The sequence below is a fragment of the Chenopodium album genome, chromosome 17 (genome assembly GCF_948465745.1).
Source record: "Chenopodium album chromosome 17, dcCheAlbu1.1, whole genome shotgun sequence".
In the NCBI taxonomy this organism is placed as follows: Eukaryota; Viridiplantae; Streptophyta; class Magnoliopsida; order Caryophyllales; family Amaranthaceae; genus Chenopodium; species Chenopodium album.
This window is the reverse complement of record NC_137850.1, coordinates 37122060-37138675: the sequence shown is the minus strand read 5'-3', so window position 1 is coordinate 37138675 and position 16616 is coordinate 37122060. Positions and strand designations below refer to the sequence as shown.

General features: G+C 35.7%; 1 protein-coding gene and 1 non-coding gene across 3 annotated transcripts; both read left to right on the top strand.

The window, feature by feature from the left end:
- The first annotated feature begins 783 nt into the window (after nt 1–783).
- LOC145590433 (small nucleolar RNA R71) lies at nt 784–890 on the top strand. Its single transcript, XR_014102032.1, has one exon. It is a non-coding gene; the product is annotated as a small nucleolar RNA R71 (small nucleolar RNA).
- Nucleotides 891–6578: 5688 nt separating this feature from the next.
- On the top strand, nt 6579–15994 carry LOC145589628 (serine/threonine protein phosphatase 2A 55 kDa regulatory subunit B beta isoform-like). Of its 2 annotated transcripts, none has more exons than XM_081646290.1 (14): nt 6579–7023; nt 9223–9326; nt 9409–9507; nt 9615–9734; nt 10279–10485; nt 10881–10972; nt 11775–11893; nt 12789–12912; nt 13120–13243; nt 14677–14745; nt 14827–14918; nt 15005–15082; nt 15165–15232; nt 15356–15994. In XM_081646290.1, exons 1-14 carry the CDS (start codon nt 6888–6890, stop codon nt 15490–15492), a joined length of 1569 nt encoding a protein of 522 aa, XP_081502416.1. In that variant the 5' UTR covers nt 6579–6887; the 3' UTR covers nt 15493–15994. The 2 variants fall into 2 exon arrangements, with proteins under 2 accessions (XP_081502416.1, XP_081502415.1); XM_081646289.1 differs by having other exon boundaries at nt 10279–10488.
- Nucleotides 15995–16616: the final 622 nt, after the last annotated feature.

The window sequence follows — 16616 nt, the reverse complement described above, 5'->3', positions numbered from 1 at the left end:
TCCGTTGGTTGAATTCCCTGCGATGGTAAGGCTCCCTGCTGGCGAGCTTGTAGGGTAGAGGACAATTGGGCAATTTGTGTGTCCATGACTTTATTATGGGCTATAATTGAGTCAATCTGTTGGTCTCTATTCTCCATATGCTTTTGCATACTAGTTAGCATTGCTCTAATTTCTGACAAGGCAGGGTCGGAAGATGTAGTAGGGGTTTGTGCTGGGGCTTTCTGGTTAGAGTGAGGGTGGTAATATTTCTGCTGTGGAGGGGGTGCTTGTTGTGGTTGTTGTGGAGGTGGAGTATTTTGAACATTGGTGCTCCGATATGATAAGTATGGATGATTTCGGTAGCCAGGATTGTAGGTGTTGGAGTATGGGGTATTTTGCTTATAGGTTTGAAAAGCATTAACTTGCTCCATCAAGCTCCTGCAATCTTGCTCATAATGTCCTACACTTCCACAATTTTCACAAAAAGCATCATTAGTGTTATTAGCAACAGCAGAAACATTAGCAACAGAGTTAGGGATATTAGTACTAAGGTTATCTAATTTCTGGCAAATAGAAGTAAGCTGAGCTTGCAAAAGGGATACTGAATCAACAAGATGTTTGCCGTTATTTGCATAGCCTCTAAAATTCCCATATTGGGAATTATGTATCGCCATATCTTCAATAACCCGACCTGCATCATCAACATTAAGATTCATAAATCTACCACTTGCTGCGGAGTCTAGAATTGTTCTAGATGCATTCCCTAATCCGTTGTAAAAAGCTAGAATTAACTGCCACTTTGCCAAGTTATGGTGGGGACACTCCCTCTGCAGATCCTTGAACCTCTCCCAAGCCTCATATAATGCTTCATCTGGCTCCCGGGCAAAGTTCTGAATGGCACTTCTTAGTAAAGTTGTTTTCTCTGCAGGGTAATATTTGTTATAAAAATTTAAAGCAAGAGTCTCCCAGTTAGTAATACCAAGTGCAGTTATATTCAAACCATTAAACCACAATTTAGCTTTTCCACATAAAGAAAAGGGAAAGAGAATCTCCCTGATCTGGTCCTGCATTACCCCATTCTGCCGAATAGTATTGCAGTATTGACAGAAATCTGCAATGTGAAGATTAGGATCTTCACCCTTAGCTCCACTGAATTGCTTTCTTTCTATCATCGTTATGAACTGGGGCTTATTTCGAACTGGACTCCCGCGATGTCTGGTCTGGGGGAAAGGCGTGGAAAATCCGTCAGGGACGGTTGCGAATAATCGCTGAGCTTCTTAGGTGCAGTCATCTCTGATTCTGAATCTGAAGGAATTTCCGAATCACTAGGTGGCGAATCTCTAGGTTTGTCGTTACTCCCAGAACCCGCCAAGATTTGTCTATAAAGATTCTTCTGTCTATGGAAAGAGCGCTCGATCTCAGGATCGAATGGAATGTAACCTGATCTGGAACACTTGGGTATAAACAGAGAACTAAAAAGACAAATATGAGAACATCCTCAAAGAACTAATGTCCTTTGAGGCAAAAGAAAAAAAATAATCTAGACTACAAAAACAATTAGAAATAAAAATAAAACCGTTTCCCCGGCAACGGCGCCAAATTTTGACAGGGTAAAGTCGTATCCCCTAATCAAAAGTAAATACCTAAATCCTCTAACTAAAGTAGATAGGGAAGTAGGGTCGAACTCCACAGGGAAACAAGTCTTTCTACTCCTAATTAATTATTATAATCTAAATTATCTAAGTAACCAATATTTTTGGGAATAAATTCTATACTACGAAGAGTAAGGTCGAAAGAAATAAAGTAGGGGAAAAATCAAATATTAAAAGACCTAGGGCATAGGTTCACTAATAAACAATATTCCAGGGCAAATCATAATAAGCAATCATCAAGCATTGATCAATCAGATTATATAGGGCTTTCGCTACGTATTATAATCACAGAGTTAATTTACCGGTATTAAATCTCATCTGTCGAATCTCGACTTAACCATTTATAAATTAGTCCGCCTATTGAAACTAAGCCTAAACATCAATTCTCATCTGTCGAATCTCGAATTAATATTACTAAACTCATACAATTAAATCTGGCCAAACCTAATTGCATAGCATTAAATCAATCAATAGGAAATTAACCAAGCATTGATAATTAACAATCACAAAATTACCCCTTCATATCATTCATTAGATCCCCATAAACCTTAGAAATAAAACTACTCAAGCATCATCATAACCAAACTAATCCAAAGAATAAAGCAAAGCATAATCAAAGAAGTAAATAAAATAGCTGAAATTAAAAGAGAAGAAATTGTTACCAAAAGAAATCTGGATTAATGTAGGTAATTAAGAACAAAAGTTGAGAGAGAATTTAAGAGAGAGAAATATCCTAAGTAGAGAGAGAAAATCTTAAGAAGAAAAGTCCCAAAAATTACGTACATAATTCGTACTTAAAACATCCCTCAAAACAAAAATTAAAACTAATCTAATCAGCTCTGAGAAAAACACGCGCCCGATCGGGCCCGCCTTTTTTGCCTTGCCCGCTGATGGTATGCTGCGCCCGATCGAGCTTACGCTCACCCGATCGGGCGCGTCTCTCCCTTGAGGGTCTTTATGCGCGCAGCCGCCCGATCGGGCGTATGCTTGCCCGATTGGGCCCGGCTTTCTTCTTCGAGGCTTGGATTTCGATTGGGCTAAATTCCTCGGCCCAATCTAAGTTTCCTCATCGGGTCTTGATTAATCGATCCAATAGCCCTGGTGTCTCATACCGAGCCCTTAATCATCGGCTCCTACCGATCCTAGGCTTCAAGAGTGGTCGTGTCCTTCTAGCCTCCGTAGTTGATCCATAAAAATCCGGGAAAATGCTCCAAAAGTGCAATTTCCTGTAAAATACAACTAAAACTACGCAAACACTAGAAAACACAAATTAGTAATAAAAGTGGCTCTAAAGAGCCAAAAACACCACTAATTATGACCGTGGGACGGGGGTAAAACACTATATAAATTGGACATATCAAATACCCCGTATTTTTATATACTTTTTATAAAGTATTTAAGTATTAATAAAATGTATTGTTAAGGGCTCAAGTATTTTAATTAAATATTTTAAAGGGTTAAAGTATTTTAAGTATAAGGTTTTATAAAAGTAAAATATATTTTGGACCAAACGTTTATTAATTATTGGGCAATGTAAATTATTCCTACATACTCTTATTGGAATAACCCATTCCAAAACCCATAACTTAAGCCCTATCCCATAACTTAAGCCCACATTTTTATAAGCCCAAATTTAACCCTACACTCCCTACTCTATAAATACACCATGAATCCCCAAAAATTTCCCACACAAAAAGGTTAGTCTTATTTTCTTTCTTCTTTATTTTATTAATTTGTGGTTTTGATTTTATTGTTTGAAATTAATTTAATTAGTATCAAATTGTATTTTGATGATTAAACTTTATAATTTCAGATTTTATAAATGTCAGAATTTTCAGATTTTGTAAATTTTATAACCTAGGGTTTTTAATTATTGAAAATCATGATTTTAGGGTTTTTATGAACAATTGATTTAGGGCTTTTATAGTAATGATGTTTTGAAATTTTGGTGATTATAACTAATGATTAGATTAACTTAATTCCAGATTATTTTAAACACGTAAATTCGTGTTTTAATTTTTAGATTTCCGTTCGTTAATATTAATCCCGTTTTAATCCCGATTAGGTTCTGAACTCATCCGATTTTGATAAAAAAAAAGTAGTGTTTTTCATGTGGAAACAACGTCTTAAGAAAGACTCACTACGTTTGGTAGTGAGCACCACCCTCTCGTGGCCAAATTCAGCCTCTGAATATGATTATCGGGCAGTTTTTGATTTTTAACGAAGTTTTTTTTTATGCTTAAAATTTTATCCTTGAGTTTGATTAATAAAATTAATTATGTTTAAAGTTAATTAAGTATAAATATGTTTTTATTGAAGTTTTAAGAGGTTTTTCATCATATTATAATATTAATTGTTGGTTGTTTTTTTTAGGAAGTGATTATTTCCTAGGAGATTTTTAATTGAGTATAAAAGTGATGTATTGATAAAGTTTTGAAGGGTTTTTGATTAATCTAAAGTGCTGAAAATAGTTTCTAAGTACTACTTTTGATGTTTTATAAAGAGGGTTTAATCACCCATTAAAAAGGGAGATTATTAGGGGTTTTTAAATAATTTTCAGATTTTTATTAAACTTTAAACTTGCTGTAATTTCATGTATAAGAGTATATTTTAAGGTTTTTATGAAGAATTAAAGAACTATATGTAAGCCTTCAATTTTAACTAAAGGGAAGGTTTTAAAGTGTTGTTTAATTGGATTTTGAAGGTTTTTACGTAAGTTAGTATTGCTGTAAATTTATTTGCTTGGGTATTACTTTAATTCTCGTTGTTTGGTTTAGGAGAGGAGTTTACAGAAGGTGATTTCTAGTGAGTAAAGTGGCATACTAATTCGTTTACTCAAGGTACGTACGAGTTACGAAACCTTGCCTTTAGATGCATGTTTAGGGATGTATCAAGAACTTAGTATCATGTATAGAGAAGACTGGGAATAATTGTTTGGTTATACATTGTGATTTCCGTATGATGTGCACTATTTTACTTTGCAAATATTATTTATGCATTAACTTTTCAAGATGCGCTTAGAGGCAAAAGTATGCGAATATGTGGAATGATTTATTTATTACTCATTCATGATTATTGAAATAGAATGAGTAAAGGAAGAATTCAAGTCTTATGAGACGAGGTTAAGTTTGTGGGGTGCCTTATGCACTCAAGGTGTTTATACACCGAGGTAGTTAAAGGATTAAATAATAAATGTTGTTTGTCACTTATAAATCAAGAATTGAAATTGGAAACTTGCCTTGCTTGATTGAATTGATATTGGAATGTTTGTATTGTTATGCATATGAGTCATCACCAAGTCTAAACTTGTAAATCACGTAAAGTGCAAGATGGATGAGCAATAAAACTCTGGATTTGTGCACATCTGGAGTAATGACAAACAGGGGTTGGGGTACACGGGGTATTAGCCGTGCACTTTTCTCGAGGCCGTCTGATCTACGAGTCTCTTATTTCAAATAATTTTCAAAAAACTAGGAGTTAGGTGAGATCTCATACTAACTACGGTCACGGAGTTGCGCCCGTGGTCGTTGGATGTTTATTGATGTTTCCGAAAGGAGGCATGGGATTTTTCTTTTATTGATGTTCCAAATGGAGCATGGGTTGGACAACCTTGTCTATTGCTTAATCCAATGAATAAATAAATTAGTTAGCTACTACCAACTAGTGAAGTCTTAATAAAATTGTTAGATGAGTCGTGTGTTGAGTCTATAATTTAATGATGTATGATGTTTGATTATTAGTAGCATGTTAGGGATTTCTTATTTTATTTCGCAGCTTGTATGTACTCAGCTTTGCTGATTGCGTGCCTTTGTGTGTGTCTTTCTTTGGTCACGACCCTCGCCTTTGACGATCCAATTTTTACACTTGTAATATTGGAAAGCAGATTAACCACATGTTCTTACACATGCAGCATCCGTAGCTAGGTGGTGGGATCTTGAGTGGAGTGTTGGTTGCTTTTCTTATTTTTATTGCTGTTTATTTTTGGAAGTTATTTAAACTTAATTTCACTTTTATACTACTTCTATTGGTTTGAGTTTTGAATAAGGGCCTTAATGGTTCCAAGTTGTAAAAATTAACTTGGTTTTGGTTATTAGTTTTGAAACTTATTTATAACTGATTTAGTTTTCCCCTGCTAAATTCTGATATAGCCTTAACGTTTGAACACGTGGCGGAGTACGCCAGTAATTCTCTTGAATATTGTTCAGGTTACTCCCGGGTTTAAAGAGAGAATTATTGGGGTGTTACAGTGGCAGTGTTGGGATTGAAGTTTGTGTCCGTGTTGGGTCGTATCTGTTATTGCTATTGAGAAATGAAAATTTGAAGGAAGAAGGGAGGAAGAAGAAAGGTTAATAAAGACAGAAAAAACTAACGAGAAAATGGGCAGTAACTAACAAACGTTTTCAACATTAACCCACCGTTTTATATTGGTCCAACTCAGTTGTATAGTAAATAATATTACGCGCAAACTAAAGCAAAAATAACAACAATGCCGTTTGATTAACACCTCTTGTTTCTCATATTGAGTAATCACCTTATCATATGAATGGGGGTACGAGGATTTAAACCACCCACTTAAACCATGCCTCAGTTTCTCAAAACGAAAAATAAAAGTAAACATGTAAGTAAATAGACAAACACTAGTAAAACAAAATTAAAAAGAACACACACAAACAATGAAAAGAAAGAAAAAAAATACAAAGTAAAAGGGAATAAGGCTTTGAGAAAAAAAGACAACAAGAGCAAAATAGAGTGCATGTACTATTTTTTTTTTTTTTTTTGAAGGGGAGTGCATGTACTATAGTAACAAAAAAATAAAAAAAACCCAAATTCCACAAACCCATTTACTGTAATTATTTTATTTTGTTCTTCCCATTATTATTTATTTAATTTTTTTACTTTCCAAATAGTTCAATTTATTCCCAAAATTTCAATTTCTATCCTTTGAAAAATAAAAATAAAAATAAAAAGACAGCAAGAGAGGAGAGAGAAAGAGAGGAAGAAGGGTGGAGGAGAGAGAAAGAGAGAAATCGAAATCTGATAGTTGGGAATGTTGGAAATGAAAAGCTGACATTTTTCATAGAAATCCGCTAACCCTTTTTTGTGCTGTGTTTTTTTGGTTGATCTTTTGTATAATTTTTCTCAAATTCGATCGAAAAATCAAACTATTTCTTGATGAAGGAGGAGTAGTGAAACTCTGAAGATTTTCGCCCTTTTTGATTTTGATCTAGGAGAGAGAAAATCAGGAGAGAGAAAGCGATGAACGGCGGCGATGTAGGTGCCGGAGTTGTTGGTGGTGGTGAAACTTCCGGCGTCGGACCACCGCCATCTCCGTTGGACTGGAAATTCTCTCAGGTCTTCGGTGAAAGGGCAGCTGGTGAAGAAGTTCAGGAAGGTGAGATCCAATTTCTTGATTTTTGTTATTGATTGTTTGGGAAATTGATTATGTTTCATGATTAGGGTTTGAGTTTTTTCGATGTTTTAAGATCTGGGTTAGTTTTTTTTGTTTGTTTTGATTGGAGTGGGTTTATGGGTTGTGAATATTGTTGATTAAAATGTTGAATTTTGGGATTTTGATTTGAGGGGTTTTTTGGGGTCAATCTAATCAGTGAAGTTGATTGAAAAAGTTTTGATTTTTTGTTGATGTTATGTTACCATGCAATGATTCAGGAATGTTTAGCAATTGGTTGATATTAGTATGTAGATATTGGATATGCTTGTAATATGGGAGGAAATATATGTTTAGCTCGGCTTAGCTAGCGAGCTTGGAGTGATTGAATCGGCGGGTTCATGGTAATTGAGTTACTCTACTGGAGGGAATTGTGTGAGGTATGAGTCCGTCTTCGATAGAGCTATAAGTAGTAGTACTGGATAATTGGATTGCAAAGGTGTAACTCGGATGACTACTGTCTTGTATCAGTGCCAACTTATTGTTTGTTTAGTTAGTTGATGCCTTTCAATCAGGACCATTTCATAAACACTAAACAGATTAGTGGCTAATATAACCATTAGCCTGTCGTTTGTGATATGGCAGGTGATAATTGAGTTCTTTTACTGGAGGGAACAGTGTGCGGTTTGAGTTCGCCTTTGATAGAGCTATAAACTAGTATTACTGGATATTTGGATGATAAAGGATTAAGTCAGGTAAAATAAGGGAACAGTGTGAGTTGGATGATTTTTCCAGTCAAGACTGGTTCATAAACGCAGTAATAGTTAAGTCGTTGTGTTAAGTTTTATCTTATGATTTTATCCCAATCCCACAATGGCAAGAGCTGGGCAAGAGGAATTGGATTGATAAGAATGTATCTGTTATTTTACTTGTTGGTGCCAGGAAGGATGGTCTCACTACTACTACTAATTTCACACCTATTCTATTGTAAATGCTCTTTGTATAGGTACTTAATTTGTTGAGGTTGCATCCCTTCCCACTATTCTTGTGTTGTTACTTATACTTGTCTAAGCAATCACTTGGAATGCTCAAGCTCATTGAAGCCAGAAGAAGCAAATATATTAGCTGGGAACTCTTTAATGGTTTTTAGAGTGTGTTTGGTTAGCAGTGCTAGAGGGAAGGGGAACAGGAGAGAGGGGGAGGGGGGTAAAGAAGTGAGCTTGTATAATCCTTCCAAATCATTCCAATATTGAAAGGAGTTTGTTTGTTAAAAGGGGAAGGAAATTAGACGCTCCAATCCCTTCCTGTCTCATTTCTTAACAAGGAAATTTAGATCCCTCAGTCCCTCCCCTTAAATTACCTCTAGTATTGTTTTTTTCATCCTAGTACACTTTTGGATTTAGCATGCTTAGTTGTAAGTGAGTGGATCAATATTCATTGCAGCCATTAACCTCCTGGAAATTTACATTAGTTGTCTAGTTGGAATTTGTTTCTCAAAAGCATATAAACTCCATCATCTTTTTTACAAGAGCAGTACTTTTGTAGATCCTTTGTTTGGACTTTGGATGAGAAATATACCAGATCTGGTAATCAGCTGGTTATTAGTCAATTTTAGCAATTTTATTAACTTCATAGCTTGGAAAGCTACACCTTTGATTAATTCATTATGCATGATATCATTTGTGTGCAGTATGTTACTGTTTTGTGGATAGCATAAAAGAGAAGTTTATCAGAGAGTGAAAATGATTAAAATATGTAATCCTGTTTTTACTGCTTAAGAAATATTTGTGCAAGGATGCCCCTTCTCCTATCAGATTACTTTCCTTACAATTAATATGCGTGGAATGCCGTGGATGCACCTGCTACACTAATTTCACATTAACTATTCGCGAAGTTTAAATACAAAATCTGAGTCTTCAATTAATGTGTTAAAATACTTCTTATAGCCTGTATCTCCTTCTCAAGTCTGATTTAAGATGGATCGCCCTGATCCCATTGTTCTTGTTGTATAGTGTCAATTCTCAAGAGTGATATGTTTTCGTGCTAACTGCTATGGTTTATTACCTTTTATCACCATAACTAATTTCTCCTGAAGCTACCATTTTTTTTTATGCTACACATGTATTAATTGTTAACATTTTGTCAATGTGTGAATTTAATATATAGTTGGCTATTTGTTCAGACTTTTGTGTTTCTTTTTTGCAGTTGATATCATTTCAGCTATAGAGTTCGATAAAACTGGAGACCATTTAGCTACTGGTGACCGTGGGGGCAGGGTGGTTTTATTTGAGAGAACAGACACAAAGGATGTAAGTCCTTTACGTATCACCTAATCTCAATTTGAACACTATATAAGATTTATCTTCATTTGTTTTATACGTCATTGTACAGCATGGCATTGGTAGAAGGGATATGGAGAGGATGGACTATCCAATTAGTAGGCATCCAGAGTTTCGTTATAAAACTGAGTTTCAGAGTCATGAGCCTGAGGTAACTCCGGATTTCTATTTTCTTGGTTGTTTGATGTATGGACGCAATTTTTATGGTGAAAATCTTCTCTCAGTTTGTTAATACTGGGTATGGTTTTCTTGGATCAGTTCGACTACTTGAAGAGTTTGGAAATAGAGGAGAAAATCAACAAAATCAGATGGTGCCAAACTGCTAACAGTGCTTTGTTTCTTTTGTCTACAAATGATAAGACCATTAAGTTTTGGAAGGTAGGCTTTTCCGTTGTTACATTGCAACGTTATTAAAACTATCACTGAGTGCGTGGCTGTAGTTTAATGGTTTGCCAATTATCATCTCTATGTGGCCTGGTCAAAGGTCCTTCGTTTGACTGATTTGGAAGTGGTAGTTGATTTTCCTAATAACCCCTTTTAAGGCCTATTTCTTTCATTCATTTTGCTCATTTTTTTTTTATAAAGAATGGAAGATTTATGTGGGAGCTGTCTTGTCAAATTAAGTTGCTGATCAAAAAGAGAAGTTAGGAGAGGCTGGAATGTATATATCTATTTTAATACTTTGTAGCCATCAATGTTATGTGCAGTGAGTATAAAAGTGATTGATCTATACCTTTTCTATGCCTTTAAATGGAATGTCATTTGCTCAGTTATTTAGTATGACTCATTTCATTTCATGAATATTGAGCACATCATTCATGAGGTGGATTTTTTTTTTCTTTTTCCTATTTTGTACAGTAGTTGTGCTTGTATTACATCTTCTATTGTTGATCGCCTTGTTTCTTGATTGTTCATTTGACAGGTTCAAGAAAAGAAGGTAAAGAAGATAGCTGACATGAATATGGACCCTTCCAAAACTCCAGGGAATAATAGTTCTGGTTCTAGTTCAAGTGTTCCACCCAGTCCCAAGCCGTATGTTGTGAATGGAGGATATCCTGACAAATTGCCTAATTCTTTGAATAATGAGTCCTTCCCACCTGGAGGGATCTCATCTCTGCGTTTACCAGTGGTAGTTGTACCCCATCTAGTTTTTATTTATATATATATTTTTATGTGACTGAGTGGTTATTGTTCCCCTATCTATGTTAGGAATGAAGTTTCCCCAGTCTTTTCCCTGCTAACTAACTTTGTTACGGAGTACTTGGTAATTTCACTTTGCCATTAGGTTCTAAATGGCCCATTATGTGTATAGAAATATGCATATTGTATATTACTTTATTAGATGTAGGTAATTCAGTCAGTCCTTTAACATGAATAAGAGCTAAAATGATTTAGTACAGCTTCAAATTGAGTCTTTTTGTGATAACTCATATCTTTTTGATCATGCAACTAATTATTCTTTCTCTTTGTACTTGATCATTCAGTATCTTTTTGATGCTAATGATGTGCTCCTTGAATATGTAGGTCACCAGCAATGAGACTAGCCTTGTTGCTAGATGTCGGAGAGTATATGCTCATGCTCATGACTATCACATTAATTCTATTTCGAATAACAGGTAAATGTTCCTCAGATATACAGATATAATATCACATTTCTTAAGTTGTTTCCCTGTATTTCTTGTAAGTTGTTTATGAATATATACCCTTGTGATACCTAGTGAAGATGGATTTGTCTGCATCTGTTTGTGTTTGCATGTGTACTTTTATAAATGTATGTTCACCTGCATTTATATTAATGCAGTAATTTCCATGGATCTTCAATAAAGCAATTTCTTTGATCTTGTCGCAACAAATGATAGGTGCTTGTAGAGTGATAGTAAATGTTGGTATGATCCAAGTCCTTGCAGCATGCTTAAAATCAGGATATTTGCATCTTCTATTGCTCAGTGAGTAGGTAGATGTTGAGAAGTACAGAATTTACCTTTTTGTATTTATTTCTCTTGTTGTTGTGGGATCTGGTATGCCTGTATGGCCAATAAAGATGTTTACTTTTATGTTTATGTTTCCCTGCTTTGTTGTATAATATTCCTTTTACTGATTTGTTACCTGCATCTAAATTTTTTTGTGTAATTGCTGGCTTTATGAGTAATGAAGTCCTATATGGCAATTCTTATTCTACCAGACATTCACAGAAAATTAAATTTCTTGTTATTTCCCCTCCTTAATTCTTATGTCATTGCATGCTTGTACAAAATGGTTCTGCGATTTACTGTTGATAGATCACTGACTCACATTTACCTATGAGAGAACATGCATTCTGAGCTTAGCAGTTAATAATGCAGATGGTCTTTACCAATTGTTATTTTGCTGAGTGTTATGTTGTGGTTTCCGTGACATTCAGTTTTATCTCTGTTACAGTGATGGAGAGACTTTTATATCAGCAGATGATTTGCGAATAAACCTTTGGAACTTGGAGATAAGCAATCAGAGTTTCAATATTGTTGATGTAAAGCCCCAAAACATGGAGGATCTGACTGGTATATTTGATTTCACTGTTGCCCCTTTTTTCACTGCATGGAGGTTTATGCCAACATCTCACTTGGCTGTGTTTTGGTTGTGGGTCAATTTACTTGTTTTATTCTGCAAGTTTTGCTTCGGTTTACTCTGTGTGTGTGTATATATATATTATTAAAAAAGCTCTTCTTTGCATTAGGTTGGAGTATTTTTGCCATTTAATATTTGAACTTCATAGGGTTTTTGTAGAATTGAAAGGATATTGCTGCATGGATTTTTTGCAAGTTATTTATGGGTAATATTATTTCAAATTCATGATGAACAATTGTCCAATTTACTTTTGGGGATTATTATTCTAAAATAATGACGAACAAATGTACATAGGCAATTGCCACTTGTTAGCTCCTTAAGCAATTGTTTGGGTGTGTCATAAGGGAGCTGAAAAACATCTTGAGCTAGATGAAAGTTTGTGTTGTACTCCAAACAAAATTTGAGCTTGGCGAGTTTTATTTGTAAAGAAAACAGTTTTTCGTGATATTGGTGTTGTATTCCACTTCTGATTTTCTGTGAAACAATTGCAACGTTCCACAATCAACTTGGAGGCTGAGAAATGAGACTTTATAACTTGTTTGTGAATTTAAATTGATATGCTAGTCTGTGTATTTCTGATTGAATGGCTGTTCATTAGGATGTTTGGAAGTTATTTCTTTGAAATGAACTTGTGATATATTGTTATTGAAACAGTAAAAGTTGTGGAATATTAGTGACTTGGGATAATTATCTCAATGTGCTTTTTGTCTTGAACCCCTTACAAGTCGCTTTTTTTTTTTGTTTATAACTCGTGACCACAGTGGCGTTAAGTTTTACATGTAGAGGGTCCTCTGAACGCTTTTTAATTTATTTTTTTATTTTTGGCAGAGGTTATTACATCAGCTGAGTTTCACCCATCCCATTGTAATACATTGGCATATAGTAGCTCAAAAGGATCAATCCGCCTCATTGACTTGCGGCAATCAGCACTATGTGATAGTCACGCAAAATTGTGAGTGGTGAAGTGTTTTTGTTTCTTCTTTTTTGTGGGAGATTTTTGCTCTTTTGAAGAATGAGGATAAAGGAAAAGAGGATGTTGTTTTGCCTCCCCTCCTTATGTGTCATTGCATAGGGGGTCCAAATGAGTAATCAAAAGTGAATGGTGTTATCTTTTATATTCCTAAAAAATTAACTCAAAAATGACATTCTGTTCATGCAGATTTGAGGAACAAGAAGCGCCTGGTTCAAGATCCTTTTTTACAGAGATAATTGCTTCCATTTCAGATATTAAATTTGCAAAAGATGGGAGGCATATACTTAGTCGTGATTACATGACTCTTAAGGTTTGAATTTTCTTTCTGTTGCTTATTATTGGTCTGAACTTCCCCCATTCTTGAAAAGTTATGATTGGTTGGCTGCTTATATTGGTCTTTCTTCATTCATGGTAAATGATTTCATGCACAAGGGCTGTTTAGTGTACTAAATCTGTCATTAATTTTCTCTTAACCTTAACCTGTAGAAAGGAGATAAAGTTACTCTATTCCTCTTCTTTTATCAGAACTCAATATTTCTGTAAGAAATAAAATTTATTGAATTTTGAGTAGCTTGATGGTTGAGAGAGAGCACATCAGCTTACTTTTGAGGCACCATAAAGAGATAGTGTTCTTAGCTGCCTAGGAGTATTGCTAGAGGTTAAGCTGTGTGTGCCAAGGGAAAGTGACACACTAGTATGAACCACTCTGAATCAGTGTATAAAAAGGCGTGTTGAGGCACAAGTTGGCAAGGTCAAGCACCTTTCTTGCCTAGTTGAGGCAGTTTTATAAAGGCAGGCCTATGCCTACGAAAACGCGCACTCAGACATTGTCCTAATAACTTATCCTCCCCTCAAACATATCTCCCAAAATTCATCCTCCTTAACCTGCTTTGTTGTCCTAAAGGAGAAAGCTGTTGGGAGCTTTATTTTTGGGGACAGAGATTTGTCGAAGGTGTTTTTATCATGGCATTGAAGGTGCTCTGGGATAAGCATTGTTGCCTGTCAACAACCCTCAATACTAAAAGATAGTGGGAACTTGGCTATTGGCTCATTTGTCTGCTCAATGAAGTCCAACATTATTTGTGAATTTAAGATGATGCTAAGATTGTAACTTTTTACTGCAACTCTTATAAATTTTATCATCCATGACCTTTATGTTCCTGAATCACGGTGATCCTTATACCTTCGGTTCTTGGTGCCTGTCTTGAAGACCTGTGTGTGTGTGTGTGTGTGTGAAAGCATAAAGTATAACATGAGTATACATCAACGATTGAGTTCAAATGACTGGATACAGCATGCTAGACAAAGGCCTTTTCCTGCTGAATCCTTTTGTAATGGCATTTGAAATTACTTCTCATAATAATGTTTATACTATAATGCAAGTAACATAAATCTGGACCCTTGGCTGATAAAAGCTGCCCAATGTTGCTCACTATGGTCAGGGACTCAGGGCTACACCCGATTTAGGATGTTCTGTCTGTTATTCCCAATATTTCCCAATTCCCCCCCCCCCCCCCCTCCTCCTCCTCCAAGTGAACCTCTAAAAGGCGAATTATATTAGAGAAGTGATAAATTTTTGGTCCAATTTGCCAACTCCAGTAGCAAAATCATTTCTTTTTGTGAAATTGTGTACCTGAGTATGATGAGCTCCTGTGTTGGCTGAGGGAGGAATTTTAGTACCTTTTTTTTTACCCCTTGTTTATGATGCAACACCTTTTGTTAACTTTTATTTTTGCATTTCAGTTATGGGATATCAATATGGATTCAGGTCCTGTAGCAACCTTTCAGGTCCATGAATATTTAAGACCCAAGGTGAGGTTTGAGGTTGTTACCCATTTAGATCTGATATCGGTGAAGTCAAAGAATCTTACTAATTGATGATTACTTTTGCAGCTGTGTGATTTGTATGAAAATGATTCTATTTTTGATAAATTTGAGTGTTGTCTGAGTGGTGATGGGCAGCGAGTGGCAACTGGTTCTTACAGGTATGAGTGTATATATTTGACTCAGTTTTCCGGATAATATTGTTTTGGTTTTGTAACCCTTTATTGAAGCAATTCTTGTGTTCCAGCAATCTTTTCCGCGTGTTTGGTTGTGCTCCTGGAAGCACAGAAGCCACAACTTTGGAGGCCAGCAAAAATCCCATGAGGTACCCTTGATAATAAAGAAGGGAAACTAACAGTATGTCTGAAATTATAATTTAGTTATTAATATGATTATAATTGTTGCAGGAGACAAGTGCAAACCCCATCAAGACCCTCCAGGTCGTTGAGCAGCATAACACGTGTTGTTAGACGAGGTTATCTTTAATTTTTGTATTCCTTTCACTGCAAGCTTAGGATTGTGTAATCCATTTAACTTTTCAAAGGAGTAGTTTCTTTTCGAAAACCTTTTCACTCAATAATTGGAATGTGTATGGCAGGATCTGAGAGTCCTGGTGTTGATTCAAATGGAAATTCTTTCGACTTCACCACTAAGTTGCTTCATCTAACTTGGCATCCATCAGAAAACTCAATTGCTTGTGCCGCGGCAAATAGCTTGTACATGTATTATGCATAAAGATGGCTCAGGAGGAAGATATATTGTTGCTTGGCTAACTTTTTTGGGGTTAATATTTGAGAAGGGCGGAAGACCGTTTTCCCCTTACAGCACCAACAGTAAATTAAACGTGGCCCATTTGCTCTGTGTTGACTCAAAAGTGCCTCCTAAACCTGCAGCTGCTGTCACAGATTTCATCAAGGTCATTTTTTTAGGTCACAGCTCTGATTATTTATAACCACCGGCCACAGATTCGTTTTTGTTTATTATTTTTAGCCTTGGCTGCTGCTAGAAAAGATAGGGTGCAGCTCTGTTCTTTACAATGTGCTTGAATGAAGCCTGGGAAAAATTTGTGTTTGTAGCTCTCCTACAACCAAAAACTAAAATGGATGTTTCATATTGCCACTAAAAGTCTAAGATGAATGTAGTCTCTTCCCTGCTTTTCCCCTTTTTTGACCTCAAATGTTGGTGAGAAAGGAGCTGTTTAAAACATCTAGTGAATTGATTTATTTATTTCTTTTAAGTATGGTTAGTACAATTTTTTTATCTTCTTTTCTACTTTTTTTTTTCTTTCTATATTTTTTCTGGGGGTAATTATGGTAATAACTCTTTTTAGAGGATAATGTTGTTCTGAGTCTGACACTGTTGTAATATTCAGATAGTAATTATTTGTTCCAAGGATCATACCTATTTTTACTTCATCTTTGTCCACACTGCGATGCGATTCGGCATTATTGGAGAAGAATAAAATTGATTCAGGTTAACTTGTGAGTACCTTGTATGGAACACCTATTAGTAACACTTATTCTTAGCTGCTACTCTGCAAGCAACATCCCACCCCTGAATGTGATTTGACCCTCATTTATCTACTCGATAGAAGTTGCCTACATGATAACATTTTGATGATTCGACTCTGTTATGACACTCCAATCTCTGTCCAGACCTGAGCACCGTAACACAGGGAGCCATATCAAACTGTACATTATCAAAATTTCCAATGTATATTTGCCTCTCACGATATCGAACGAGGAGTGCTTCCCCTCGTGTGAAGAGGGCTTCCTGTGGAATTTTTTTATACACTCGGGTACACCGTACACCCAACTAACTCAAGGTTAGTTTTTGCTCTTTATTTGATGATTAAATGA

Excerpts from the sequence above, each read along its gene's own strand:
- LOC145589628 (XM_081646289.1), top strand. The coding sequence starts at position 6,888 with ATGAACGGCGGCGATGTAGGTGCCGGAGTTGTTGGTGGTGGTGAAACT. Across the intron at positions 13,244-14,676 it reads GTGATTACATGACTCTTAAG|TTATGGGATATCAATATGGA; the intron begins GTTTGAATTTTC and ends TTTGCATTTCAG. Across the intron at positions 14,746-14,826 it reads ATGAATATTTAAGACCCAAG|CTGTGTGATTTGTATGAAAA; the intron begins GTGAGGTTTGAG and ends TTACTTTTGCAG.